The 27788-nt window shown below is 61.1% G+C and overlaps 3 protein-coding genes across 5 annotated transcripts in view; 2 read left to right on the top strand and 1 right to left on the bottom strand.

Moving 5' to 3' along the window:
- LOC125618060 (SH3 and multiple ankyrin repeat domains protein 3-like) overlaps nt 1-2249 on the top strand; it is a 65749-nt gene extending 63500 nt beyond the window's left edge. The window contains exons 8-9 of the mRNA XM_048807615.1: nt 75-210; nt 2144-2249. Coding sequence (XP_048663572.1) covers nt 75-210; nt 2144-2249 — 242 coding nt within the window. The remainder of the gene's footprint in view (nt 1-74; nt 211-2143) is intronic.
- A 6574-nt stretch (nt 2250-8823) lies between these two features.
- The window catches only part of LOC107157050 (SH3 and multiple ankyrin repeat domains protein 3-like), a 106631-nt gene continuing 87666 nt past the window's right edge, over nt 8824-27788 (top strand). The window contains exons 1-2 of the mRNA XM_048807614.1: nt 8824-9210; nt 16926-17003. Coding sequence (XP_048663571.1) covers nt 8839-9210; nt 16926-17003 — 450 coding nt within the window. The 5' untranslated portion in view covers nt 8824-8838. The remainder of the gene's footprint in view (nt 9211-16925; nt 17004-27788) is intronic.
- Nucleotides 17695-21046, bottom strand: LOC125618098 (mucin-5AC-like). 3 transcript variants are annotated; one of them, XM_048807843.1, is made up of 2 exons: nt 20250-21046; nt 17695-19783 (listed from the first exon to the last, which is right to left on the bottom strand). In XM_048807843.1, the coding sequence occupies exon 2, from the start codon at nt 19518-19520 to the stop codon at nt 19137-19139; it is 384 nt and encodes a 127-aa protein (XP_048663800.1). In that variant the 5' UTR covers nt 19521-19783; nt 20250-21046; the 3' UTR covers nt 17695-19136. The 3 variants fall into 3 exon arrangements, with proteins under 3 accessions (XP_048663800.1, XP_048663799.1, XP_048663798.1); XM_048807842.1 differs by having other exon boundaries at nt 20106-21044; XM_048807841.1 differs by having other exon boundaries at nt 20008-21043.

Below are 27788 nucleotides of genomic sequence, written 5' to 3'. Positions count from 1 at the left end.
CCACAGGTGTGCGCCCTAGTGGTGGTTCCCCTATTGCACAGGTGCCCCCTGCTGGTGGTTCCCCTGATCCACAGGTGTGCGCCCTAGTGGTGGTTCCCCTATTGCACAGGTGCCCCCTGCTGGTGGTTCCCCTGATCCACAGGTGCGCCCCCTGCTGGTGGTTCCCCTGCTCCACAGGTGCGCCCTGCTGGTGGTTCCCCTGATCCACAGGTGCGCCCTGCTGGTGGTTCCCCAGGTGGTTCCCTGGGGAGCTCTGCCTGCTAGACCTGAGCAGAGAGGCAGGCGAGTTCCTGCTGAGCTGTGGCCACTGTGTCAGTCAGGTGGCTGCTCCCCGCCCCACGCTCCTGGCTGGCCCCTCAGGCGCTGTCTCTGCCCTCTCAGGGATGCTCTCCGGTGCTCCTGCCTGTCTGCCCTTGTCTCTCTGCCTGACCTGAGTTCTGGACCTGGATGGCTGGCCTCTGAGCTCGGGCCTGGCCACAGCTGTTCTGCAGCGTTGGGCAGGGACGATGGCCGCCTCCTGCATGGGAGTCTCATGGCTTGGCCCTTCCCTCGGGTGTTCCCCAGGCCCTCGTGTGTGCTGTCTCGGAGCTCCCAGGGGTCTCCTGGCTGGTCACCCACCTGAGGAGCACTTCCTGGTGTCCCCGATGCCCTGAGGACCCCCACCGTGGCTGTCAGGGACCGAGCGTGAGCACCTGCAGCGCAGCCCGTGCCCTGGACCCTGAGACGCAGCGTGAGCACGCACTCCCACCACAGGAGGCACACGCGTGTGCAGGCCCACGTGTGGAGAGGTCTGGGCTCACGGTGACCAGCAGGCGTTCCTGCCCTGGGCCAGGGCAGGTGACCATGGCCTGTGGCCCTGGGGGCTCAGTCCTGTCCTCGTGGGGTAGACTTGGCCCCCACTGGAACTGGAAAGGCAGCTCCCGAGGACAACCCTGAATGTCCTGGTGGGAGTGTCCCAGCGTCGAGGTGACCTGCTAGGAGGGGCTGCGTGGGGACATCCAGACTCTCGAGAGCTTGATTTTAAATGGTCAAGGCTGGTGGTGGGCAACGGCAAGCAGGACAAGAGGCCTCCAGACGAGGCTGGGCAGTGTCCGTGAGCCGTCCCCACAGCCCGAGGACATCACCAGGAGCAGGGTCTGGGCAGCGGCTGCTGGACGCAGGGTGCAGGGCTGAGCCTGAGAGGACAGGGACACTGAGGTCTCCCTCTGCCTGTCCAGAGGGGCTGTCAGACGGGTCCAGAGGGTCCTCCCTGGAGGCCCCGTGTGTCGTCTGTGCTTCTCTTCAGAACTCGCAAGTGTGGATGCAGGTTTCAAAATGTCCTTCAGTGTGGGAGCCTGAGGGCCGGGGGCGTGTGTGCCTCTGTGCCACGTTGAGCATCCTCTGGGGACCACCAGGCATGGTGTCAGAGCCTGAGGCGATGGCCGCGGTCCTCAGGGCACCCCAGGCTGGAGTCGCAGGGGCCCTTTGGAGGAATTCCTGAGGACCCCCCTGCTGTGCACCCACTCCTAGGCCTGTTTTAACTGAAATGCAGATTCTCACACCATCCAGGTGTGGCAAGGCCAGGCCATCAGGAGATGGCCACATGGAAAGGCGGTCTGTGACCCTAGGGGAGGGGACTCTCCCTGCCCTGCAGGGCCATGTTGGCCTCTCAGGAGGGTGGGGAGGTGAGGGCAGGGCCCTCCGTCTGGTGTCGTGGGTCAGGGTGGGCAGGGCACAAGCAGGCCCAGGGTTGGCCGGTTAGAGTGAGTGCGGGGCTCGGAGCCCAGGGGCTGCCTGTTCTCTGGCCTGATTCAGGGGTGGGGCGTGGGCTGGGCGGGGCTTCCCCAGGAGACCTCTGCCCTTGGCTCTGTCGATGAATCGCTCTCCCTGGGAGGGCCATCCCCGGGGTCAGCAAGGCCCAGCCCAGAGGAAGAGGAAAGTCGAGGGAATCCAGCCCGGGTCCCGCCCCACAGCGCTGGCCGGGCAGGTCCACCTCCGTGCTCTCGGGTCCCCGTCCTCCCGGCCCTCCCTCCGGCCCTCCCTTGCCCAGGCCTGCCTCGCCTGAACACTGGACGCTCCTGTCTCCGGCCACGCGGGGTCGTGGGAACCCTGGCTGTCACGTGCTGAGGGATAGACTCCCAGCTGTGACTTCTGTCCTCACCAGATGCCAGGTCCCATCCCTAAGGTCCTGGGCTTGGATTCAGAGTGTCACCACCCTGAAGCCACCCAAGGACCCCGCCTCAGCCCGGCCCCAGAGTCGCTGCTTCTGAATGTCCGAGCCCACCCAGCGCCAGGTCTGGACTGCCCTCTAGTGGTGGCTTCCGTTCAGACCAGTCCTGGAGACTCCCCAGCAGAACCTCCAAGGTCCGCGCAGTGTGGCTTGGCCTCCCTGAGCCTTGTCCCCTTCAGCAGCCGGGACTGTTAGATAAGGCCATAGGTGCTGGGCACAGACCTGGAGGGAACAATCAGGAGAGCCACCCTCGCTCCTCCCCACCCCTGGCCATCGTCCCACTGACCAGTGAAGCGCAGTCCGGACCCACTGGGTTGGCACCGTCTTTTCTCTCCTCAGAGCAACCCTAGCAGATCACTTCCCATCTGTTCACAGATGATAACAGGCTCAGAGAGGGTGAGAAATCTCCCCAAGGCCACAGAGCTCAGTGAACAAAGCCGGTTCACTGCCACAGCTGGGATCCTCATCCCTGGGCTCTCAGACAGGAGCCACACTTAACCACGTGTTTGTGGCAGAAGAAAAGGCAGGGCAGGTGGGTTCTGCACGTGGCTGGGCTGTTTCTGGCCCTGCCCCCTCGGAGAAGCCCCCAGGGCTCCTGAGCTTCCGAGCACTGCATTCAGTTGGCTGCCCTGTCCCCAGCGTCCCCTCTTCCTAGTGTGCAGGACTGTACACAGCTCCTTCACCCTGCTCGTGGGTGGACGTGCTGGCCAGGCAAAGTGTCCTCTCTGAGCCCCCAGAAGGGGTAGGACCACCAAGCCCCTGTCCAGGCAGCTCTGAGTCCTGGGGCCGTGAGGGTGGCGGAGGAGAGGATGAGGACCCTGACGCCCAGTTTGGGGACATGCTGCCCTCTCCCTTTGGTCAGAGCCTCCGTCCTGCCCTGGTGACATGGGTGAAGTCCTCAAGGGGTGTCCACTTTCCAAAAATCACATTATCCAAACACCAGTTCAGAAGAAAGTGGGCGGGAGCGGGGGCTCAGGTCACAGTGGCCTCTGGGATCTTGCGTGACATCTTTTGTGCGTCCTCACTTCCGACTGAACTTAACCAATCAGTCGGTCCAACCTGTGTGAGCCTCCAGGGCCGTCACGACAGCGCCACAGCCAGGTCCCAGCAGCAGTCACTGTCCCCCATGCAGGGGCTGAAGTGGGATCCAGGTGGCGCAGGCCGCTCCCCCAGGGCCTCTCCCCTGCTCCCTGTGTCCTCATAGGTCGTCCCCTGCTCTGACCTCTTCTCCTGAGGACCCAGTCGTGTGGATCAGGGCCACCCCAGTGGCCTCATTTTCTGTAACCACCTCCTAAAAGGCCAGTCCCCATGGTCACATCCTGAGGCGCTGGGCGCAGGGCTTCAGCCTGTCACGTGGATCAGTGCCACTTTCTGGTGGGTGCCACGGCCCAGGTGCTGGCTGGCTCCCGACACCTCCCTGCCCAGCAGGAGGACCCAGCCTGCTGTGTCCACCGAGGAGCGCAGGGGCGAGGGCCAGGAGCAGCCAGGGGCTCTGTCTGTGCTGATGGGTAGCCCACTTCCTGGCCCAGAGCTGACACAAGGTGACTCTTGGGTCCTGATTGGCTGGTATGTCTTCGGGGCAGGTTGGGGACAAAGCAGGTGCCAGTGAGGAAGCCCATATGGTTTGGATGGTAGTCCCCTCGGGGGCCCTGAGCCAGGCACCCAGACCTTGGCTGCCCACCCACAGCGCCCTGGGCTGTGCCATGCTCCCCTTGCAGGTGCAGGTGCTGTGCCCTGCTGTGCCCTGCTGTGCCCTGCTCTGGTGCTGGGGTGGAGACCTGGCCTACCACAGGCGTCCAGCAGGTGGCAGTAGGGCACTGAGGGGAAGGGGCGCCCTTGTGGCTCATGGGGCCCTGGCCGGTGGTGTGGCAGGTCCCTGCTAGGCATAGCCAAGGGAACCTGGAGCCCTGGGGACCCTCAGGGGAACTGGGCAGGGCCCTGGGGAGGCCCTGGACATGCGTTTTCTACAAGGCCCCCAGGAGGCAGGCTGAGAAGGGCCAGCCTAAGCCAGGTCCACCTCCTTTTAAAACCATGAAGGGGTCTGTGTTCAGGCTGGGGAGGGGCCGTGAGGACAGCAGAGTTCTCCAGGTGACCCCTGCAGCCACCTTCGTGTTGCCTGTTGTCCCAGTGATGTCCCTTGGAGCCAGAGGGCCCTGCCCCGTGAGCCCGAGCCCCGTCCTGGCGAGCTCTGTCCCCCCTGCTCCTCCTCCTGCTCCTGGGCCCTGGCAGAGTTCAGGTGGAGGTTTGGGGACATCTTTCAATGTGGGCTCACGTGGGTCCCCCCAAGGATGCCAGGGTGCAGTTTGGTAGGAGTGTTCCAGGATTAAGCCATGCTCTTGGTTTTATGTCCTGCCTGGTGGCACTTGACGGCCACTTCCTATTCCTAGTGACATCCCTGTGACTGGGTGACGTGCCAGGTTTCCAGCATCTTGCTGTCCCCATTTTAGCTAATAGGTCCACGGGGTGGTCTTCCTGGGCCAGATCCACTTCCTCGGACCCCCTCTCCTGCTGGACGAGTGTCCCTGGCACTTCCAGGACGTGCCCTTTGTCCTCTGAGCGCTGCGCTTCTTTCTGACTGAGGTGCTCTGGGCCCCTCCCGTTTCCACCGGGATCCCCGGTTCTTTTCACCCTCCGCGTGGAGACCAGGCTCCGGGTTGGGTGTGCCCGTTGCTACTGGGCTGCGTCTGATCCACAGCTGGAGGTAGAGGCTGGGCACGTGCACACAGTCGTCCCTGGGCACCTCGGGGTTTGGTTCCAGGACCCACTGACACCAACACCCACAGGCTCAGGTCCTCCATATAAAGTGGCGTAGTATAGTATGCCGGCTTCAGATCATGTACCACGCCTCCCACAGTGACCACGCCTCCCACAGTGACCACGCCTCCCACAGTGACCATTCCTCCCACAGTGACCATTCCTCCCACAGTGACCTCGCCTCACACAGTGACCATTCCTCCCACAGTGACCACTCCTCCCACAGTGACCACGCCTCCCACAGTGACCATGCCTCCCACAGTGACCACGCCTCCCACAGTGACCACGCCTCCCACAGTGACCACGCCTCCCACAGTGACCACGCCTCCCACAGTGACCACGCCTCCCACAGTGACCACGCCTCCCACAGTGACCACGCCTCCCACAGTGACCACGCCTCCCACAGTGACCACGCCTCCCACAGTGACCACGCCTCCCACAGTGACCACGCCTCCCACAGTGACCACGCCTCCCACAGTGACCACTCCTCCCACAGTGACCACGCCTCCCACAGTGACCACTCCTCCCACAGTGACCACGCCTCCCACAGTGACCACTCCTCCCACAGTGACCACGCCTCCCACAGTGACCACTCCTCCCACAGTGACCACGCCTCCCACAGTGACCACTCCTCCCACAGTGACCACGCCTCCCACAGTGACCACTCCTCCCACAGTGACCACGCCTCCCACAGTGACCACTCCTCCCACAGTGACCACGCCTCCCACAGTGACCACTCCTCCCACAGTGACCACGCCTCCCACAGTGACCACTCCTCCCACAGTGACCACGCCTCCCACAGTGACCACTCCTCCCACAGTGACCACGCCTCCCACAGTGACCACTCCTCCCACAGTGACCACGCCTCCCACAGTGACCACTCCTCCCACAGTGACCACGCCTCCCACAGTGACCACTCCTCCCACAGTGACCACGCCTCCCACAGTGACCACTCCTCCCACAGTGACCACGCCTCCCACAGTGACCACTCCTCCCACAGTGACCACGCCTCCCACAGTGACCACTCCTCCCACAGTGACCACGCCTCCCACAGTGACCACTCCTCCCACAGTGACCACGCCTCCCACAGTGACCACTCCTCCCACAGTGACCACGCCTCCCACAGTGACCACTCCTCCCACAGTGACCACGCCTCCCACAGTGACCACTCCTCCCACAGTGACCACGCCTCCCACAGTGACCACTCCTCCCACAGTGACCACTCCTCCCACAGTGACCACGCCTCCCACAGTGACCACTCCTCCCACAGTGACCACTCCTCCCACAGTGACCACGCCTCCCACAGTGACCACTCCTCCCACAGTGACCACTCCTCCCACAGTGACCACGCCTCCCACAGTGACCACTCCTCCCACAGTGACCACTCCTCCCACAGTGACCACGCCTCCCACAGTGACCACTCCTCCCACAGTGACCACTCCTCCCACAGTGACCACGCCTCCCACAGTGACCACTCCTCCCACAGTGACCACTCCTCCCACAGTGACCACGCCTCCCACAGTGACCACTCCTCCCACAGTGACCACTCCTCCCACAGTGACCACGCCTCCCACAGTGACCACTCCTCCCACAGTGACCACTCCTCCCACAGTGACCACGCCTCCCACAGTGACCACTCCTCCCACAGTGACCACTCCTCCCACAGTGACCACGCCTCCCACAGTGACCACTCCTCCCACAGTGACCACTCCTCCCACAGTGACCACGCCTCCCACAGTGACCACTCCTCCCACAGTGACCACTCCTCCCACAGTGACCACGCCTCCCACAGTGACCACTCCTCCCACAGTGACCACTCCTCCCACAGTGACCACGCCTCCCACAGTGACCACTCCTCCCACAGTGACCACTCCTCCCACAGTGACCACGCCTCCCACAGTGACCATTACTCCCTCAGTGACCGCTCCTCCCACAGTGACCACGCCTCCCACAGTGCAAACACTCTGTACCTAGCTCTGCTGCTCTGCCAGCGGACAGTGGCAAGGGCCATCACTTCCTGGACGTCTTCAGTCTGCATTTGGCTGGGTCCATGGACGTGCACCTGAGGAAACCCAGGGCCAGCTGTACTCACTTCCATTTTTATTTCTCCGGTGTCCAAGGCCATGGGTTCACACTGACACCATTTCGAGCCAACACCATGGCACCATATTTGTTCCCCGTCTTTGACGGAGAGAAACCCGCCCCACTGTCCGCTTCTCTGTCTTGTGGCTCAGCCCTGGGCCCTCGCTCGCCTGGCTCCCGGCTTGCGCACCCTGGCCAGTGGACTCTCCCTCAGCCACTGGGGTTGGAGAGGGAAGGAGCGGCTGGCAGAGGTGGCCCTTTGGCAGAGTCACGGGTGGAAAGTCCGCAGGCTGGAGATGACCCTTACAGTGTCCAGTGCTTTCTGGTTTTGTTTGTTGCAAAAACATGAGCAAGGAATAAGACGAAGCCAGGGACAGGCCCCGGGATGCTGGCCCCAGGAGGCTCAGCCTGTCATCTCCTAGCGTGGCCACGTCTTGGTGCTTGTTGAGAAGAGGTGACAGGCTCCCACAGAGGTAGCTTCAGACCTCATAGAAACAGGTTAACCAGGGACCGGGAGTCGCGAGCCTGGAGTGGCCGTTGGCGAGCTGACGGTGTGGTTCCCGTCCCCTCGGCTGCAGGGCGATCCCACTACGCCAGGGGCATGGCTCCCCATCCTCTGGGGGAGCTGATTCGTCAGAGGTTCCTCCATGTGCAGAGCAGACTTCCCAGCTCAGTGGCTCAAGGAGAAGACCAGGCCTGGCGGTTTCCTGGGCCCTGCGGGGTCAGTGTGGCTCAGAGGGGCCGCGGCAGCCGCTGTGGGCTTCCTGCCTCTCCCTCTGGTCTCCGCCCCCCACCTCTGCACTTCCCAGGGGTGTTGCTGAGATGTTCTGGAAAAAGGAACGAACTTCTGCCCTGCAGATGTCCCCATCTGGGGATGTCACGGGTCCTCAGGTTTCCGGGCCCCTGAGCCATGATAGGACCTGGAGATGGCCTCATGCCTGTCCCTCCACAGGAACAGTGGGGACTGGGTCCTCCTGGACCGTGTGTCGGGGGACTGCAGGAGGACTCAGGCACTGTTAGGGGCCGGGGCTGGTGCTGTCTGCTGCAGGGTCTGCGAGGCAGGTTGGGGACAGCAGCCGTGGGAGGCGCAGTGTTCGAGGTGGGCGTCTCCAGGGTTTTACCTGGAAGCTCACCCAGTGAATAGTCCAGTGTCTTCCCTGTCACCGTCCTCCACCACCATCTGTCCAGCTGGGGCTCTTTCTTGTAGACTCAGCAGAGGTGACGTTCACTCCGTCTGTCTCAGTGACAAGCACTTACAGCTGGGGAGAGCTCAGTCTGTGCTCTTGGGAGCTCGAGGCTGTCACCACTGGGGGCCACCTGCCCTCTGCACGGCTGCCCACTTCCCTCTGACCAGGAAGCGCTGCCTCAGAACCTAGGCTGGAAGGGAGGGACCGAGCCTATTGGGGTGCCCAGCTTCCTGTGACCCAAAGGATTCCCTGCAGGGAATGTTGTTCCCATTCTACAGGCGAACACACCTGTAGATTCCAGAGAAAAAGCCCTGATTAATGCAAGGTTTGTGGCTTGGGTCGACATCTGCGGGTCCCAGAGCCCTGGTGGTTGATAAATCACACTGGTTGCCCCCAGGAGGGCTCAGAGACGGGCAGATCATGCCAAGGGACAGCCCGCCCTGGCTCCTGCTGCCTGCCTCGGGCCTGGACACAGCATGGCGAGGGGGAAGGGGGTCACCAGGGGGCTGAGCACCCCGGGTGCAGTTCACAGAGCTGCCCACCAGGATCCCCTGATCTGCAGGGAAGGGAGGCCCTCTTCTGGGGCCCTCTGTGCAACAGCAGAGCATGCGTCCCCAACCAGTCACACACTCCTCCTTCTGTCAGCAGTCAGAGGCTGGAGCCACCACGAGCCTCACTCAGAGGCCGGTGGGCTGTGCCCCGTGTGACCACCACCACACGTGGGGTCCCACAGACTTGGGCGAGCGGCAGGGTGGGGTGTGGGCGCAGGGCCAGGCTGGAGGGACTTCACGGTGTGGTGTGTGGCCGGACTGGGGACACAGGGCGGGCGTAGCCCTGGTCTCAGCGCGGCCCCTGTCGCAGGCCTGCAGGTATGGACACGTGCAGCAGCTGGAGCACCTGCTCTTCTACGGCGCGGACATGGGCGCCCAGAACGCCTCGGGGAACACGGCCCTGCACATCTGCGCCCTCTACAACCAGGTCAGTGGACGCGCGGCCCTCCTCCTTGGTTTCAAGGAGCATCAGGTCCCAGGTCCCAGGGTGCTGAGAGTGGACCCCGCGCCATGCAGCCCAGCAGTGGAGGTGGGTGGGTCTTCCTGGAGGAGCAGGGGTCCCAGTGCAGGGCTGTGCTGGAGGCCTGGCCACCCTGTCAGTCCTCAGCATCCTCTTCCCAGTCTGCAGCTGTGATCCCAGGTTCACGGTGACTTCAGCTGACATCTCAACCTTTAGCCACTCCCACGTCCATCCCCAGCCCCTTCATGGCTGCTCCTCAACCCAGGCACCTCCAGCCACCTCGAAGTCCCATTTGCTTCCCGCTCGTAAACCTTCCTGGATTCTTTGCTGGGAAACTCCTATGCATCCTGCGATACCCAGTTGGGATATCCCCCACCCAGCCGCGTCTTCCCTTGAGAGCCCTGGTGGGCTTAGTGGGTTTCCTGCCCTTCAGGCCTTTGTGGGACACTGCAGAGTGACATGTGCAGCATGGGACGCAACACCCCCTGTTTCCTCTCCACCTTGAGCCCCGCCTCAGGGGCACGGGCTGCCTCATTCTCCTCTGGGCTTAACACGGGAGAGGAGTGACTGGACGGGCTGGGCAGCAGGGCAGCTGGTGGGAGGAGCGTCCTGCAGAGCCCAGGAAGCCTGGCTGTGGGATTTGTATGCAGCGCGGCTCGTCCGCGTGGCTGTTGGGAGGCTTTGTGAGCCTGGTGCTTGCCTGGCTGTAGCTGCTAGCACATCTGCACAGCATCTGCTTAGTAATTACTGCCTGAGACGGAAAACATCCCTTAATTTCCTCCCGTGTATTTCAAGCATATTTTATCATTGGGGAAAAAAAAAAGGAAATTATTTTTTCTGTCACTTGAAATAATTGCAAACAAGCTTTAAAAACGTCCATGGGAGTTTTTATTGGAAAAGGTCAAAACATTCCGAGGGGAAGATTCTTAGCTCTTCACGTGGCCGGTGCTCTCCAAGTCACTCCACACTCCCTGAGCTTGTCCCCAACACTCAGGAGGGGCCGCGGCTGTCCCAAGCAACGCCCCCCCCCCCCCCCCGCCTTCAGTCGGGATGGGTCAGTGGACTCTGCTGGCCAGTGAGTGAGCACTTGGGCTTTGAGCCGCGTGAAGCCTGCTGCAGGCTGTGGCTCTGGGGCTGCTGCAGCGTGTTCTCGGAAGGGTGGCTGCGTCCCAGGGCAGAGGGCGCTCGGCCTGTGGTTTGCAGAGCCTTGAAGTGGAAGGCCCCACCTGCCCTCCGCCCACCTGGGTTAGCCACATGCCTGGCCGGGGCTCTGTGGTCTCTGCCCAGCAGGCCCGGGGCCTCTGCCCGGGTGGGGAGAGCTGTCTTCTCCCTGGGCCTGGGATCACCAGGGCAGCCGGCCACTGCCAAGCTCCAGCTTCCGGGGAGTGCCGAAGGTGGCATGCTGAGCTCTGACCGCTGCCCTGCGCCTGCTCCAGGCGAGCCTGAGTCCACTCACAGGCACTGGGCCTGTTGGCCCCACAGCCTGGACGCTGCCAGTTGGAATGTCAGGAGGGTCCTGGGCTCGTCTCTGGAGTCACCCCTCCCTGGGACAGCAGGGTGCTCTGCAGCCCCCAGGGGCCCCCCAGCTCCCTGGAGGGTCTTGGTGACAGGAAAGGAGCTCCTCCAGCCACTTCTCAGTGGGCTCCAAGAGGGGCCGCGCACCCCAGGCTCTCACGGAGGGCTCTAGGAGAGCAGCCCGGCCTCTGTCTGGCGGGCAGGCCTCTGGCGTGCACGGCCTGGTTCTGACCTGGCACTCTGTCCCCCACGGTACCACCTTGCCAAGCACCTCCTCTCTTTGGTGCACGTGTCACCTGTGTGTGTGCCGAGCTCAGGGGCAGACAGTGACGTTAACTAGAAAGGGGGCCATCAGGACACATTGACTGTCCCTGGGAGGGCCCACCTGCTGTGGTCAAGACAAGGACACAGGGCAAGGACTTCAGAAGGGGCCTTGGTGAAGGGGAGCCACAACCCACCAGGCCTGGTAGTCAGGGTCCCCAGGTCTGAACCACTACCTGGCTGTCTGCTGCCAGCAACCCACTGTCTCTCTTGGGTTCTGCGTTTCCTCATTTGTGATGTGGGGGCAACCATCTAACTCACAGGGATGCTGGGAAGACATGGTGGAAGCAAATATGGTGTACCTGGCATGTAGTACATGCTCAGTAAATTGTAGCTGTCCTAGTGGTATTGGACGACCTGGCAATGGTGACAGTGAGGGTGATGGTGGTGGTGGTGAAAGTGCTGGAAATGAGGGTGGTAGTGGTGGGGAGAGTGAGGAATAGAGATGGTGAGGATGGTGGTGGTGGTGGTGATGATGGCGGTGATAGTGGTGATGATGGTGGTGGTAGTGGAGATTGTGGTGATGATGCTGATGGTGATGGTGGTGGTGATGGTGGTGATGATGGTGATGATGGTGGTGGTGGTGATGATGGTGATGATGGTGGTGGTGGTGGTGGTGGTGGTGGTGATGGTGGTGATGGTGATGATGATGGTGGTGGTGATGGTGGTGATGGTGGTGATGATGATGGTGGTGATGGTGGTGATGATGGTGATGATGGTGATGATGGTGATGGTGGTGTGGTGATAATGGAAGTGATGGTTATGATAGGGATGATAGTGATGGTGATGATGGTGGTGGTGGTGGTGGTGATGGTGATGGTGATGATGGTAAGTGATAGTGATGGTGATGATGATGGTGATGGTGGTGGTTATGATAGTGGTTATGATGATGGTGGTGATGATGGTGATGGTGGTGTGGTGATAATGGAAGTGATGGTTATGATAGGGATGATAGTGATGGTGATGATGGTGGTGGTGGTGGTGGTGATGGTGATGGTGATGATGGTAAGTGATAGTGATGGTGATGATGATGGTGATGGTGGTGGTTATGATAGTGGTTATGATGATGGTGGTGATGATGGTGATGGTGGTGTGGTGATAATGGAAGTGATGGTTATGATAGGGATGATAGTGATGGTGATGATGGTGGTGGTGGTGGTGGTGATGGTGATGGTGATGATGGTAAGTGATAGTGATGGTGATGATGATGGTGATGGTGGTGGTTATGATAGTGGTTATGATGATGGTGGTGATGATGGTGATGGTGGTGTGGTGATAATGGAAGTGATGGTTATGATAGGGATGATAGTGATGGTGATGATGGTGGTGGTGGTGGTGGTGATGGTGATGGTGATGATGGTAAGTGATAGTGATGGTGATGATGATGGTGATGGTGGTGGTTATGATAGTGGTTATGATGATGGTGGTGATGATGGTGATGGTGGTGTGGTGATAATGGAAGTGATGGTTATGATAGGGATGATAGTGATGGTGATGATGGTGGTNTGATGGTGGTGGTGATGGTGGTGGTGATGATGGTGGTGATGATGATGGTGGTGGTGATGGTGGTTGTGATGGTGGTGATGATGGTGATGGTGGTGATGATGGTGGTGATGGTGGTGATGACGGTGGTGGTGGTACTCCTGCTCTTGGCCTCAACAAGCCTCTCCTCCTGAGGTCTAACAGCACTCAGGTGTGTGGGACGATACGTGTACTTTATCCATTTTACGCGAGCCTCAGCTCTAATAAAACACACTGTGATCAGAATATTCTCTCTTCTCTTATGCCATCAACTAATTAGGGCTTTGATTGTAAGCAGCAAATTGTTTCTAATCTGTGGACTCCCTCAGCCTCGCGCCCGCTTTCCAAGAGCTGCAGGGGAGGCAAGAGTGGTGTCTGCTTTCCTGGGCTGGGTGACCAAGGGCCAGAGGGAGGGCCAGACATCAGAGGTTACCAGGCCAGTTTGTCTAGAAGACACGCACGTGCGTGCACACACACACGCACGCACACACGCACACGTGTCTCTCCAGAGCAGGTGTCTGGAGCTTAGCGAGGGCCACGGTGGGAGCAGTGGGGTGTTTCCTGTTTGGATCTCCATGCCCTTGCTGATGGCCCCTAGGCCCTGGCCAGCTCTGCCTCTGCATCCATGGGCATGAGAGGGGTCACTGTCCCCCAAGCACTCTGGGTCCTGTGGAGTGGAAGGTGTGCACAAGCCTCCCGAGGCCCCCGAGCTCTGGGACCCCTCAGCTGCCAGTTCCTTTGTACAGGTGGTAGACCCCGGCTTGTTCCAAAGGCAGCTCAGTTAGGACTTGCTGAAGCGCCTAGCCCGCGGCCTCCCCAGGAGGTCCTTCCCCACACCCACTGACTGGGCCAAGTAGGGCCCCAGGGAGGCCCGCAGACGTGCTGGTGCCCCATGGCCTGGAGGGGTGCTGCCCCAGCTACCCTGGCCCTTGCTCTGGGGTGGTCTTCAGGGGCAGGCTGAACTAGGGACCCGGTCCAGCCCCACGCTGGTGACATCAGCATCCTGTTTACACACTGCCCCTCTCCAGTGCCCTGGTGCGTGTGCCTGGTGTCCTACAGGCCCGCCCTCAGGGATTGCCTACCCGGAACAGCTCCTCAGCCGGGCAGCAAGCTGTCCTGTGTGGACGCTCGGCTGAAGACGCCCAGGACGGGAGACAGGAGCCCCCGACGGGCCTGGGGGTGCCGTCAGCCCTGTCCTCGGTGGTGCCATGCTGGTGTCCCTCTCCTCCACACCTTCGCTTATGGAAACGCCCCTCCAGGCCCTGCCGGCCACACTCACTGGGCCCAGCCTGTCCCCATGCCCCTGGCTGCAGGTTCCCACTCCTGTCTCCCCAGGTGGTCCGTCAGACTTCCCTCTCTTATTGCCACACCTGTCCCCACCCAGCTCGGCTTCCTGGTGACAGCTCTTGGCATCCATGCCGCACCCTCCCGTTAGGCGGATCCTCCCTGGGGTGACTGTGGGCAGCCCGTCTGTGCCCTTTGCACCTTCTGGAATAGGTGGCCCTCCAAGATCTCCACCCCAGCCCAGCCCTAGCAGTGAAGACCCCACCTGCCAACATCCCCCGTGAGGACCTGCTTGGTCCAGGGCTGGGTAGGGAGGGGACACACGCACATGTGGGGGACCCCCTGCCCGCCTTGGTGAGCCATCCACTGAGCACCACCTCCGTCCTCCTGTCCCTTATGCCCATCCCAAAGAGCACGGGGTGTCTCCACAGACCTCGATAGGTGGTCCCAGAGTCTCAGGTGTGTTCTGGGAAGAGACTGGCCCAGCCTGGACCCACGGCCCTCATGGGTCCTGACCCGCTGTGGCCTGAGGCTTGTTTGGGGGGTGTCCTTCCAAGGCCCTGGAGACAGTGGTGCCCATGAGCAAGACCCCCCAGTAGCCGTGGAGCCATCTCGGCAGGTCTGTGCCCCTCCGGGTGGCCTCTGGGGCTGACCTAGGAATCGCAGGGCCTCCCAGCCTCCTTGGCCTCAGCCCGCTTAGCACACGAGCACCCTGGGGCAATGAGATGTCTCTGGACATGGCCAGATGTTTCCCACCAAGAGCCACCGCCCCCAGAAACAGGGCCCCCTCTGTGGCTTTTCTTCTCAGTAGAGCTGGGCTGCACAGGTGCCTTGGGGACAGCGTGTGGTGGGTTCCGTCTGCCCCCCCCCCCGTCCTTCCCGAGGCTGGGGTAGTCTGCTCCCCAGTCCAGGCTCCCTTCCTCCTGCCCAGCAAGGTGGTTCCCTGGACGGAGCCCCTCTGCCCAGCGTGGCCTCAGCGGGACTTGATGCGGCGTGTGACCTTTTACCCTGGGCAGCCTGGGTGCAGCTGGGTGCACAGGACACTGGCCCCGGAGGACAGCCAGGTCTCCGCGTGATGGCGGCCGGCCCTTCTGCCTCCGGCTCCACGGCTCCATTCCCCTTTCCTCCTCACTGTCAGACCATGGGGTCCTGGGTGGCAGCCCCTCCTGGCTCCAGGAACCTTGTCCTCCTGCCCTTGACCTGCCTGGCCTCAGAGGGCAGGCTGCGGCCCGGGCTCGCCCCGCTCTATCTCATTCTCCTAAGTGTGTTTATTGAGATGTGAGTCACAAGCCGCTCAGTCCCCAGGTAAGGTGCCCAGTGCAGTGAGCTCTGCCCTTCTCCGCCCATCGCCGCAGTCACCTCAGGACACTGCCCCCAGCAGGAGCCCTGCACAGTGAGCTGTGCTCTGGCCCTCTGGCCCTCCGGCCCTCCCAGCAGGAGCCCTGCACAGTGAGCTGTGCTCTGGCCCTCTGGCCCTCCGGGCCTGGGCAGTCGTTTGCCTGCTCTCTGCTCTGGATGTGGGGCTCTGTCAGAGCTGCTGTCCTGCCAGGTCCTAGGGCCTGTGCACTGTCCCACCCCGGCCCCTGCAGGTCCCCACTGCAGGCTCCCCTCCTGGTCTGGGGCCAGGGTCCTGCGACCCGCCGTGTCCTGTAGCTCCCTGGTGGTGGCCTGGCTGGCTGTTTCAAGCATCCCTTCGTGGAGAGAGCATGTGGAGTGTCAGGTCCAGGTGATCCTTCCCGACCCCGTCCCTGAGCGCAGGTGAAGGTGGGGTCCCTGACATTCGGCTGTGCTGTGCACGGGCCCCGGCTCAGGAGGAAAGTGCCCCCCTCCGCAGTGGGCTGCCTGGCCTGATGTGTGCTGCCCACTGTCCACCTACGTCCGTCATCTCAATGCTCGTCCAGAGCCACACTTACTCTAAATAGCCAACGGCATTTGCTAGGCAGAAGTATTCTCTCATGCAGCGCACTGTGGCCTTCCGGTCAGCGAGGGCCACATGCAGTGGGGATTCCGTAAGGTCACGTGGCCTGGGGCCGTGTGAGGCCTCTTCGCTTGTGTAAGTGGATTCTGTCACGTTTGGACAATGGCAAAATCATGGGAGAACGTGACCCTGTCCATAGCCAGTGCCTGTTCTTTGACTCTCTGCCATCGGCCTTCTTCTCCGTAGTGTTTGTCCCATAGTCCTCACTGGGAACTTCTGGAGAGACGGCAGGAGGTTCCCATCTCATCGGCCCCAGGCCCAAGTGAATAGGGTGGATTCCTTCTCACTGTGAAAACTCACAGGAAGTGGCTTGGCGGCTCCTGCCAACGTGAAAACACGTGAATGTCCGTGGAGGATGTCCTGCGGCTCTGGCCCTGACCCTCCCTCCCGGGGAGTCGGTGCTGCCGCACGTCCCCCAGACGCTGCCTCTGCGTTCCTACTGGACTCTCAGCTTTTAAGGTGCCCGTGCAGCTGGGGCGCAGCAGACGTTCCCGTGATCCCAGAGGCCAGGAGGCTGAGGCAGGAGGATCACAGGTCCCAGGCCAACCTGGCGACTTTCGAGACCCCCAGAAACTTAGCAAGGCCCTGTCTCAGAATCAAGGGGACTGGGGACGTAGCTTGGTGGCAGTGCTCCCGACTTCAGTCCCCAGCACCAAAACAGGCAGAAAACACACACTATGGGCCTCAACTGCCCTTTGGGGGGAGGCTGCCCTCCCTGCTGGGAGCCCCCGGCCCTCGGCCTTGGCCCTGCCGTGGCCTGGGTGAGGGTGTCCTGGCCCCCCCTTTACGCCCCTGCGGGTTCCCCTTCCTGTCGCTCTCTCAGGCATCCGTTAGGTTGACAAGACGTTCTGTCAGTGCCACCTCCCGGGGGAGTGGCTTGGTCACAGTGAGCCCTGAAGGCAGCCAGGCCTCGCCCTGTGTGGGGCACACTGGTGTCACCTGTGCCCCAGCAGTGGGAGCCTGGACCCCGCTGTGCCTGCAGGTGTCGGGGACTCCTGTGAGCGGGGCTGGGGGACATGGTCCCTGCCACGGTGTCACAGCAGCCTCTTCTCTTGGATTTCAGGACAGCTGCGCGCGCGTGCTCCTGTTTCGGGGCGGAAACAAGGAACTGAAGAACTACAACAGCCAGACGCCATTCCAGGTAAAGAGGGTCCTGGTGGCAGGGGGCCTCGCGTGGCCTTGAGGTGGAGGTTTAGGGTCCCTGTGCAGGGCATCGAGCGTGGGGCATGGGTTGCGTTTCACGTGTGAAGGCTGCTTCCGGGGCCTCCTTGCTGTTAGGTTGAGCAGGTAGGTGACGCGCACAGGTCCCCAGGAGAGTGCTGGAAAAGCAACCAAGACTTGGCTGCTCTCTGATGCTCTTTAGAAAGATGGGCTCTGCTGCCCGTCCACAGAAGAGGGCACGTGTCACGGGGAGGGGCTTGCTGTCCAGTGGCACCACACCATGCACCACCCCAGGGTGGAGGGAGAGTGACCTCCTGGGGTTCCAGGGTGCAGCACACAACCCTGGGCCTAAGTGAAGAAAATCGGACAAAATACACAAAGGTGGTATCGTAACCACCTAGGAGCACGATCCCTGGCACCCACACCTCCGCGGTGTTGCTCAGGCGCCAGGAGACGCTCTGGCGCTCACCACTCTCCCTGCCCTGGTCTCGGGAGGCCGGGGCTCCCCTCCGTCTCTGCAGATCCGTCTGCTCCGCACATTCCACACGGGACTCACCACACTGGCTTCCTGCCTTTGGCCTCTCTGTGACGTCTTCGGGTTTGCCCTGCCCTGGGCATCGGGCTGCCTTCTTTTCAGGGCAGATTGGGCCTGGTTCTGCCGGCCAGGCGATGCTCCTTAAGGAAGTGATCACATCTCCTGGCTGGGAGGAGTCGGACTGGGGACTGGTCTCCCGTGAGCTTCCTGGTATCTTCTCGGATGTCACTAACGATACAGACTTGATGTCTTGAAAGTGCGATGGCGCCGTCCCCGGAGTCCTCTGGTCCCCACCTGGACTCAGTGTTGACGCTGAGTTGCACGGGTGTGACGGGAGTGGCTTGCACAGCGATTGCTGGTCTGCGCTGGGCCTGGGAAGGGTGTCTTTACTCTGCAAGGAAAGTTCCTCTTCCTGTGGGAACGTGCGCCTGCCTTGTCCTTCGGGGTCAGCTATGGGGGGGGATGGGGGGGAGGGCTTGGTTTCAGGAATTTATTTTTGCCATTAAATATGTATTTCTTTGATTCTTAAAAAAAAAAAAAAGACACGAAGTTGCATCAGTTGCGTAGACACAGCAGCCATGGCCCCCGAGTCCCGGTGAGCACTGATGGCACAAGGGACCTTCCTGGGCCCCACACTCGTGCAGAAACTGACTCACGATGCCTCAGGGAGGCAGGTCGTCCAGGGCCTAGAGGCCCTCCTGTCACTGAGCGTGGACGGGGATGCCCTGCCTGCGAGTGTCTCGTGGGGTGTCCACACACCCTCAGCGCCCAGCAGCACCTGAGCAAGGCTACACGGTCCCTTTCTGTGGCTAACAGCAACCAGTCAGGTGCCACGAATGGTTCCCAGTGACACTGATGCAGAAATCCTGATGAACTGGCCAGACTTGTGCCCTCCAGACGTTGCTCATGTAACCAGTGGGGCTGGAGCCTGCCGATGGCACCGTCCCGCTGGACTCCTGCGCTGACTCAGGAGCCGGGTTCCTCCTCCTCATCTCCCGCCCTGTCTCTGCACAGTGGCTGGTTCACTCTGCGGGTCCTGGCCTGGAAAATGGCCTCGGCTTCATTTTTCATTCACAGTCCTCCCCTCCCCGTTAGGAAAGTGCATCGTTTAGCGTTGGGTCCCCCAGGGACACGATGGGTGGCTGCATCGTTTCAGAGGGTCACATGTGCTCAACTGGAAAGCCTCGGAGCTGTCCAGGCTTCCGTAAGGAGTCTGGGGATGTGGCGAGTTCCTCTGGCTGTGCCTTTGATTGCTCCTTGACCCAGATGCTGGGCCAGTAGCATCAGGAACTTGAGAGAAATGCCGGTTCTCAGGCCGCACCCTCACCTTGGAACCGGAAGCTCTGGGGACAGGGTCTGGGCTCTGTGTCCATGAGCAGGGACTCTTACCCTCACCAGACAGAAGTGACTCTCCAAGGAAAGAGACAAGAGGAGGAGCAGCATTTAAAACGTGGGCTGGGACCAGGGCTGTGGCTCAGCGGCATAGCGCTTGCCGTGTACGTGTGAGGCACTGGGTTCCATCCTCAGCACCACATTAAAGAAAAGGGGTGTGTCCATCTACAACTGGAAAATATTTTTTTAAAAATGTGGATTTATCTTCAACACCAATGGAGGTGCTGCTGATGGTGGTGGTGACATCAATGACAATGGTGATGGTGATAAAGATGGTGATCGTGGTGATGAGATGGTGATGGTGAAGATGGTGGCAGTAGTGATGATGACGATGGTGATGATGGTGGTGATGATGATGGTGATGGTGTCAGTGGCCATCATGGTGATGAAGATGGTGATGGTGGTGGTGGTGGTGATGACGATGGTGGTGGTGACAGTGGTCACCTTGGTGATGAAGATGGTGGTGGTGATGGTGGTGGTGGTGGTGATGAAGTCACGCATGGTGGTAGGATGGTGGGAGTGGCGGATCTCTTCACTCTCATGAGTTCTGAAGCTCACAAATACTCTCATATGTTTTCTCACTTACTGTGGAACAACCCAGTGAGGTAGGCCTTTTTGTTTCAATTTATGGGAGAAAAGCAGATACAGAGAGACGATTAGCTGGAATTCCAAAATTGGTTCGTGGCAGAGTCGGTGTCCCTGACTCCTGCCTTGCAGCCCTGGGCTCTGGGGTCGGGAGTGAGGAAGATGGTAGCTTCCCTGGCCGCTTGGTGTGCAGTGACCACCAGGAACCCTTCTGCTTCAGGCTGTTCAAGGCAGCAGACGTCCTGATCCTGAAGACGGTGAGAATCAGAAAGGGAAGAGGATTAAAAACAGAAAGACCCCGGTCGGGGCAGGGTGCAGGGGAGAGCGGTGGAGGGGCTGGTGTGCGTGTCAGGAGCAGAGGGAAGGCGGGAAAGAGAGAGGAAAGGAGATGGCCACCGCGGGCATCCAGAATGGCCCCGAGTCTGGTTGTAACCGGTAGAAGCATGAGGCCCCGCTGGAAGGCAAGACCTACGCGGTCACGAGCCAGGCTCTCTGTGGGCAGCACTGTGAAGAGCTGGGCCCCAGGCACAGCTCATAAGAGGACAGCATGCGGAGGGCTGGACACCGGACCTGTCCTTTGCCTTGACCTCTGCACTGCATGTCACACAGGAGGACAGCCAAGGCCAGGAACGAGGAGCAGCCCTGCAGCGTCTTGTGAGTTAGGAGAGAGCTCCTGTCCCGTGCCGGCTGCCCCCCAGCAGAGCAGGTGCTCACAGGTGCACGTGGAGGCCCTTGGAGACCTTCTGTTCCCTGGGCTCTTCATGCTCAGTGCCCGGGGGAAGCTCTGGGGGCTGTGGCCCTTCTACAGCACAGTCCCTGGGGAGGATCCACCCGTGACCGTGAGCTCCTGAGACGTCACACCCAGTGTCCATTCTCCAGCCCTGGGGTCTCCTGTAAGTCACGCTGCACAGGACTTTTCTTTTTTTTTTTTTTTTTTTTTTTTTTTTAAGAGAGAGAGAGAGAGAGGAGAGAGAGAGAATTTTTAAATATTTTCAGTTTTCGGTGGACACAACATCTTTATTTTATCTTTATGTGGTGCTGAGGGTCGAACCCAGCACCCCTCGCATGCCAGGCGAGTGCGCTACCGCTTGAGCCACATCCCCAGCCCCACAGGACGTTTTGATCCACTTGGGCCACACGCAGGCTGGTCCTGGAGATCACGATGGCCTGGCGAGGTCATAGCCATGGTGTCAGTGTCACAGCACGGGGATTGCGTCCATGTTCGCGGGGACGCGGGCGTGAGGGGCGGCACACTGCTGCTTGGGGAAGGATCCCCGGCTGAGTCCTGGCTTCCGCGTTCTGGGCTCAGCTCTCCCGGGTATGAGTCTCCGGCTCGCTCCTTCCGCTCGTTAGAAAGCTGAGGCCTGGGCCTGCGCCCCTGGGCCTGCACCCCTGCGCCAGCCTGGTGCCTCACGCTTGGACATGATGACCGTGTGCAGCTGGGAACCGCCCTGCACTGAGCCGTTCAGCCGCGGGGAGAGGAGCCACCTGTGTCACACGGGCACTAGGTGAAGCACGGAGCCCTATGCGCGTGAGCAGCCCTCACAGCTCTTCTCATTGCCCCATTTTGAAACAGATGCTCAGTTCATGGACTGGCAGCAGGGACGTCCCTCTGGCTTTGTGGATGACGTTGCGGTTCTGAAAGTGGCACTTTCCCTGGGGAAGCGATAAAGCCCGCCCATCAGGCCCTCCTGTCTCCGTTCCCTCCAGGTGCCTACAGGGCCTCTTTCCTGCACAGCGGTTTTGTAGAACCACAAGCTGCGGCTGTCCCGTGGCTCTGGGAGCTGGGTCCCAGGATGTGCCCTCGTTGGTGGCCGTCTGGGTTGCGAGTGGCATGAGCCGGCAGGCCGGTTGCAAACTCCACGTGAGATATGCACCATGTGTATGCACAGCCTCGGCACCCCTGGAGCAGTGTGTACCTGTGATCCAGCCTGGGCAGGAGTTGGCCTGGCGTCCCCACCACCAGGAGCAGTGTGGCCCAGGGTCCCCATCAGCTCAGGAGTAGTCATGGGCACCCTCTCCACCTCTCCTGCTCGGGGTGACCCCAGGCCCCTGCAGCCCACCCAGTGTGATGGTCTACGATAGACCCTTGCCCCAAAGACCGCCCCAGCTTGACCCTCCCCCTCCCGGCTCTGGGTGACCAAGGGTTGGTCTGCCTCTGGAGGGGAGGTCAGCCAGAGAGGGAGAAGCACGGCCCGCAGGGGCCAGGAGGCTGGGGAGATGGGAGGAGGGGTGCCAGGGTGGGGGCCGTGTCCTGTTGGCAGACCCAGAAGCAGCCTTTGGAGGGCACCACCCACACGCTCCTCTGAGCCTGGCTGGCACCAGCCACAGGCCTGGATCAGCCAGGAGCCAGAGGTCTGGCCCTGCGTGTAGGGGACCGTGGGGAGCACAGCCCAGAGGAGGAGGAGGTTTCAGAGCACGGAGGCAGAGGATGAAGCAGGCTCTGTGGGAAGGGGTGTTGGTCAGGGCGCGGGGCAGGGCTCCTGTCTGCTGGCCTGCAGGGAGCTGGGGCCACATGGGGGGAGCCGCACACGAGCACACCAGGGGAGGCCCGTGTGGGACGCTGCCCCATGCTCGGCAGGACTCGGCAACAGGTCCTGCAGTGTCCTGCATGCAGTTCAGCTCACTGGGACCTGACTCCCTGGGCTTAGCACAGACCCCTCCGCTGAGGTGCAGGCCTGCCAGCCCCCGACCCGGCTGTCCACCTCAGACTCCAGCTGCAGGTCCAGGCCGTGGCCTCTGCCTCCGCTGCTGGAGTAGCTGGGGTTTCCCTGATCCCCACCTTGGACTTGATAACGTGCGAGGACACCTTACAGAAACCAGGAAAATGAGGCCGTCTCATGGTCACTGTTGCTGACGTCCGGGCCAGCAAGGCTGACCCTGGGGAGTCCCATGTACCTGTGCAGCCACTCGCCCCCCAACAGAGCCCAGTGGCACCGTGAGGCTGAAGTGGAAGGGAGCTTGTGTTTGGTGTGGCCACACCTGGACGGGGGCTGGGGGCCCGGGGTCGGACAGGGAGGAGCCAACCCGGGCAGGAAGTGCGCACAGCCAGGGGTCCCTTCAGACCAGCCACACGGGGCCTCGCCAAGGTGAGGGAGCCATGGTGCCTCAGGGTGCTTCCAACTTGTCCAGGTGCTTGTCCACCGGGCCTGTTGCTCCCCGAGTCCCAGGTGACTGACTCGGGAGAGAACCACCCAGAGAAAGGACCCTCAGAAGGCAAGATGGCGCTGGTGCCTCGGCCAGGGCAAGGCTGGAGAGTCTAGGGACTGCTGGGGGGCTCCGGGCAGGGCACTGTGAAGACCGAGGATCTGTTCAGTTGATGTCCCTGCAAAACTTGAAAATGTCCCTGTGTCCCACAGACGTGACAGTTGCCCTGAAGAGCAGCGTTATCACGAGAGCATCATGGGCGAGCGCGAGGGCTCAGCAAAATGTCCTAGGGCCCACGATCCCACACAGGAGCCACGGGACACTTAGGCCGTTTCAAAGAGGGTGACGTTGAGCCCACTGTCACGTTGCGTGCCTTGCATGTGCTTGGTGGCCGCCATCCTGGGAGCAGCCCAGTGTTGGTAGAGTTCCTTCACCTTCCCCAGGGGCCACCGCAGTGTCAGGCCTGCAGCAGCCGGGTGTGTGTGTGTGTGTGTGTGTGTCTCCATGGGAGAGTGTGAGAGTGTGTCCGGGGTCAGTGGGCGATGCCCAGAGTCAAGTGGAGAACTGGGTTTGGGGGCAGGTCAGAAATGTGCACCTAATGCTTCCAAAGAGAGTGACAGCTGGCAGTGACACTTCGTAAAGGTCATGTCAATCAGGAGCTCTAGGGGAGGAAAGGGCCCAGAATGCCAGGCCCGGGAAGGCGGCTGTTGTGCAAGGAAGAAGTGTGGCGGCCGTGGAGGGCCCGGTGGGCACCCTCCGCTGGGCTCGTGCTGTTGGTTTAAGGTACTGACACCCTCAAGCTGGCGGCCAATCACGAGCCTTCTCCTTGGTGTGTTTTAAAACCATGTTGAGCAGAGGCCCCAGAGGCCTGGAGTTAAGGGATGGTGTTGGTTCAGGAGAGAGGACCCCCAGCAGGCATGACAGTCACAAGGCCAGGCTGAGCTCATCAGTGGGAGGCAGCAGCCAGGACGGGAGCTTCCTGCCACCCTCCAGCCATTGCTGCTGGGCCAGGGACGGTCCCCTGTGGGCCTGAGTCTCTGCCTGTGACAGACACCTCCACATCCCTGCAGGGTTGGAAGGACTCGCAGGACCAGGAGCAGAGGCCCTTGTTCACGACGTCACAAAGACACTCCTCCAGAGATCCGCCTGCCTTCTGAATGTGCGGGGTTTAAGAACTCTCCCCGCCGCATGGTCTTGGGAGACCTCTCAGGTCCTGGAAAGATCTTTTGGGATGGAGCTTGGGGTTTTTGTGGTTTGGAGACCAGGGATTGAACCCAGGGGCGTATAACCACTGAGCCACGTCCTCAGCCCCCCCCCTTTTTTTTTTAAATTTTTAATTTAGAGACAGGGTCCTGAAAGTTGCTTGGGGCTTCGCTAAGTTGCTGAGGCTGGCTTTGAACTCACAATCCTCCTGCCTCAGCCTCCTGAGCTTCTGGGATGACCCGTGTGGCCGATGCACCTGGCAGAGTTTGTGTTTTTATTTATCAATTAATTACGGTCAGCTACGCAGCTTGGGGCCTGGCGCATACCAGGTGTGTTTGTTGGTTAACTGATAAAGAGTGGGGGCGTCTCAGGGTCAGAGAGGCCCTGGTTTCCAGACAGGAGACAGCCAGTGTCATTTTAGGTTGCAGGATGTTGGAAAGATTGACAGGCCCCAAAGTGACCTCCTGAGGGGGAGTCTGGGCTCTCTGCGGTGCCCTTGGCCCACCGGCCTGGCCGCGACTCCTGCCCTCGCCCCAGCTAACCACGCGTCCCAGCTAGCCACTAATTAGGACTCAGTGCTCCTGTGCAGGGAGGTGACTCAAACACAAGCCACGCGACAGTGGGGAGCCTGAGGCCAGGCCAGCTCTGACCCTCCTCCACGTGACAGAGCCCTGCCTGGCCTCGCCTGGGTCCCTGGCAGAACCAGCCCGTCCAGGAGGGGCCCCTGTCTCGGAGCCAAGCCCAGGCATCGGGACGGTGGACGGGCTGCACTGGACCTGCCGTCTCCTTGGCAACGTCCCTCGGAGCCTCAGGTCCTCTGTCTCTTACACGGTGACAGCTCTGCCCTTCTTGGGAGCTCTGGTGGCATTTCAGATCATTCATCCATCATCGTCCGGGTGAGTCACTGTGGTCACTTCTGGCCCACAGCGCTGCCCAGCAGCCCTGCAGGTGTGCTGTGCCCCCTCGGTGAGGCCAGACTGGACCACGGTGTTCCTGAGGGACGTGCTCCTCTGAGGACAGCCACGTACCACTAGGTCTCCACCCACCGGTCCCCCCACTACCGGGTTAGTCCACCATTCAGCACACGCTTAGGGGAAAGCTGGGGACAGGACGCTTCACAGTGGCCAGGCCCCTGCTCTCACCGCCTCCACAGGAAGCCCCTCGGGTGAGTGCCAGGGTGCAGGCTGGCCGGGGCGCTCCGGGGCCCCGCACGGCTCCCCTCACACAGGCCTGAATCGTAGCCAAGAAGTCTTCACGATGTCTCATCACTGTCCTTCCTGTCACCCACCTGAGGTAATCAGCACGAGTGACTGGTGGTGGCCTGGAGTAATGACGCATGGTCCTTACTGCTGCAGTGCGTGCTGGGGACGACCTTTGAGGGGGGCCCTGGGGACCAGCCAGGCTCTCCTCTGCCTTCGGAGCCTGGGCGGGCTGGAGAAGGTGCCTCTCGGGAGGGCAGCCCCTGTGTTTGAGGGTCCCCAGGCCACGGGCCGCTTGGGCATCTGGCCAGGTGGGGGCTGGCAGATGCGGGCCCCGTCACTGCGAGCCGTGGGCACCTGGTCCTCCCGTGCTGTGTGAGTGGCACCGTGGACATCATTGCTGCTTTTTAAAAATTGCAATAAGTATACAGCTCGTTGCCAGACCTCCTGCTTTTCAAATAACCAGGAAATCCAGGTAATTTTCAACTGTGTAAATTATCTACAACGTAGAATCAGCCATGTCGCTGTTTCACGTGCGCGGTTCAGGGACACGGGGTGTGTTCACGCGGCCATGCAGCCGTCACCGCCGTCCATCTCTGGATCGTTCCCCTCTTCCCAGGATGAAACTGTCCCGTTAAACCTGCCCATCCCCTGCAGCCCAGCTCCCCGTCCTGCGTCTGCCTCTGTGGTTTTGGTCCTGTTGAGAGTGGCTTGTCGGATTTAGCACGGTGTCCCTGTTGTCCATCCACGCCGGGGCCTGGGTAGAATTCCCTTCCTTTTCAAGGCTGAAGAACCGGCCCCTGCGCAGCTGGACGGCTGTTTGCTTCCTCGAGTGCTGACGGACGCCCTTTGGACCCAGGCTGCCGTCCACCTAGCCGCACACCCATCCTGCTCCGGGAGGTGGACCTCACGTGGGGTCTGCAGGTCCCGTGCCGCTCCGCCTGTGCCCCTCTGAGCAGCGGCTGTGTTTGGCGGTCCTGCCGTGGGTGCCCCAGTACTGTCAGGAGCGGGTAGCGCAAGCAGGAGGTGGTGAGGAGGCCCTGGGCAGTGGACCTGCAGGCTCTGGGAGGCCGCTGGCCCTCAGCTGCCTCTGGGCTTCCTTTGCTTTGGGTTTATGTGGCTGGAGGCAGGGCTCGAGGCAGTGGCTCGGATGTTTGTAAAGAAGGTTCCAGCGTCCTGGAGCTGGCCAGGTTTGGTGACATGGAGCCACCTGTTGTCGGGGTGATTTCTGAGGATCTGCTCCCCCCTGGCTGGACAGCTGGTGCACTGACCAGCAAAGACCAGGTGCTGGTGGGGCTGAGGTCCCTTGTTCCTCCGGGTCTGGGACGTCTGAGACGAGGTGTGGCTACAGGTCAGAGCAGGTGCACTGGGGATGGCTACTGCCCGTGGCTCTTGTCAGAGACCTGCCTGCGTCCCCAGAGGGACCCGTTGGGATTTCAGCTCTGACCTCAATGTGGATGTCCCTGCCACGGCCAGCCAGCTGTGTCCAGAGCCAGGTGTCCAGCCAGCTAATGTTTTCCTTTCTTCCAAGAATGTCATATTTTCAGTTGAAAAGGCCTTTCATGGGAGACAGGGTGTCACAGAGACCGTGACAGTTTTGAGAGTGGCTGGTAGAGATAGGGGACAGGGATGGCACAAGACTCCGTTTCCGGGCACTTTCAGAGTATTTGTGAGGCTGATTTTGAGTCGCCAGATTTCTGCTTGAAAACGGACGACGTGCTTCATTCCTCTTGTAAAATACCAAGGATGGCCCTCGCCAGGCAGCGGGGGGCAGAGCCCCTGTGCCTACGCGGCAGAGAGGTGTTTCTAGGTGTCTTTGTGTCTGTGACTGCAGTTAGGCTGGCACCTCCCTCTCCCGTGGACAGCCAGTGCCACCTGTGTCTTTGATCCAGGGTCGCATCGTTGGCACCAAGGTCGTCCTTTAGGAAGGCCGCGAGGTCTTAAAGCTGACCTAGACCACACTGACCGTACCAGGCAGGACCGGGCAGAACCAGGCAGGCACAGCTAGAGGGTTGCCAGGCGCCTTGTCCTGACCCAGTGTGGCCATGTGGGCAGTGCTGACCCTGGTCCAGGGAACCTTGTCCCACTGGCCCTGAGGACGGGTGAGGAGGAGGTGTGGGGTGCCTGTCCAGGGTCCTCAGCTCTTGCTCTGCACTTGCTTGATTGACACGGGCTATGCAGAGGGGCCGAGGCAGGGTCTGCTGTGTTTGCAGAACTGGGAGCCAGGATCACGGCCATTCTAGAATGTTTCCGTCCCCTCTAAAGGACACTCTTGCTGTAACCCGGCACCGCCCCCAGCCACCAGCAACCTCAAGCCCACCTCTGTCCCTGTGTGTCCTTGGGGACAGCACATACGGTGGAGCCACTTGGCCCGTGGCTTGGCGTGGGCTCCTCTCCGCAGCACCGTGCCCTCCAGGTTCTGTTGTAGCACAGGTCAGTGCTTCACCCCTCTTGAGCGATGTCCAGGGTGGGGGCTGCCTTTGTGCAGCCATCCGTCCGTGGCGGCTGCTGTGCTTCCCCCCGTTGGAAATGCATCTGCCTTGGCAAGATCACCTCGGACGCCGATTGCCACCTCGGACGCCGATTGCCTCCCCGGACCTGGCAGTGACTTGGGAATGTCTCAGGCTCAGCCTCCCACAGCGGCCAGAGGGGTAGGGAGGAAAGAGCCGGGGTACGTGGAAACAGCAGGTACAATAGCACCTGA

Source organism: Marmota marmota, unplaced genomic scaffold (genome assembly GCF_001458135.2).
Source record: "Marmota marmota marmota unplaced genomic scaffold, marMar, whole genome shotgun sequence".
In the NCBI taxonomy this organism is placed as follows: domain Eukaryota; kingdom Metazoa; phylum Chordata; class Mammalia; order Rodentia; family Sciuridae; genus Marmota; species Marmota marmota.
The sequence above is the reverse complement of the archived record's forward strand: the minus strand, read 5'-3'. Positions and strand labels throughout refer to the sequence as shown.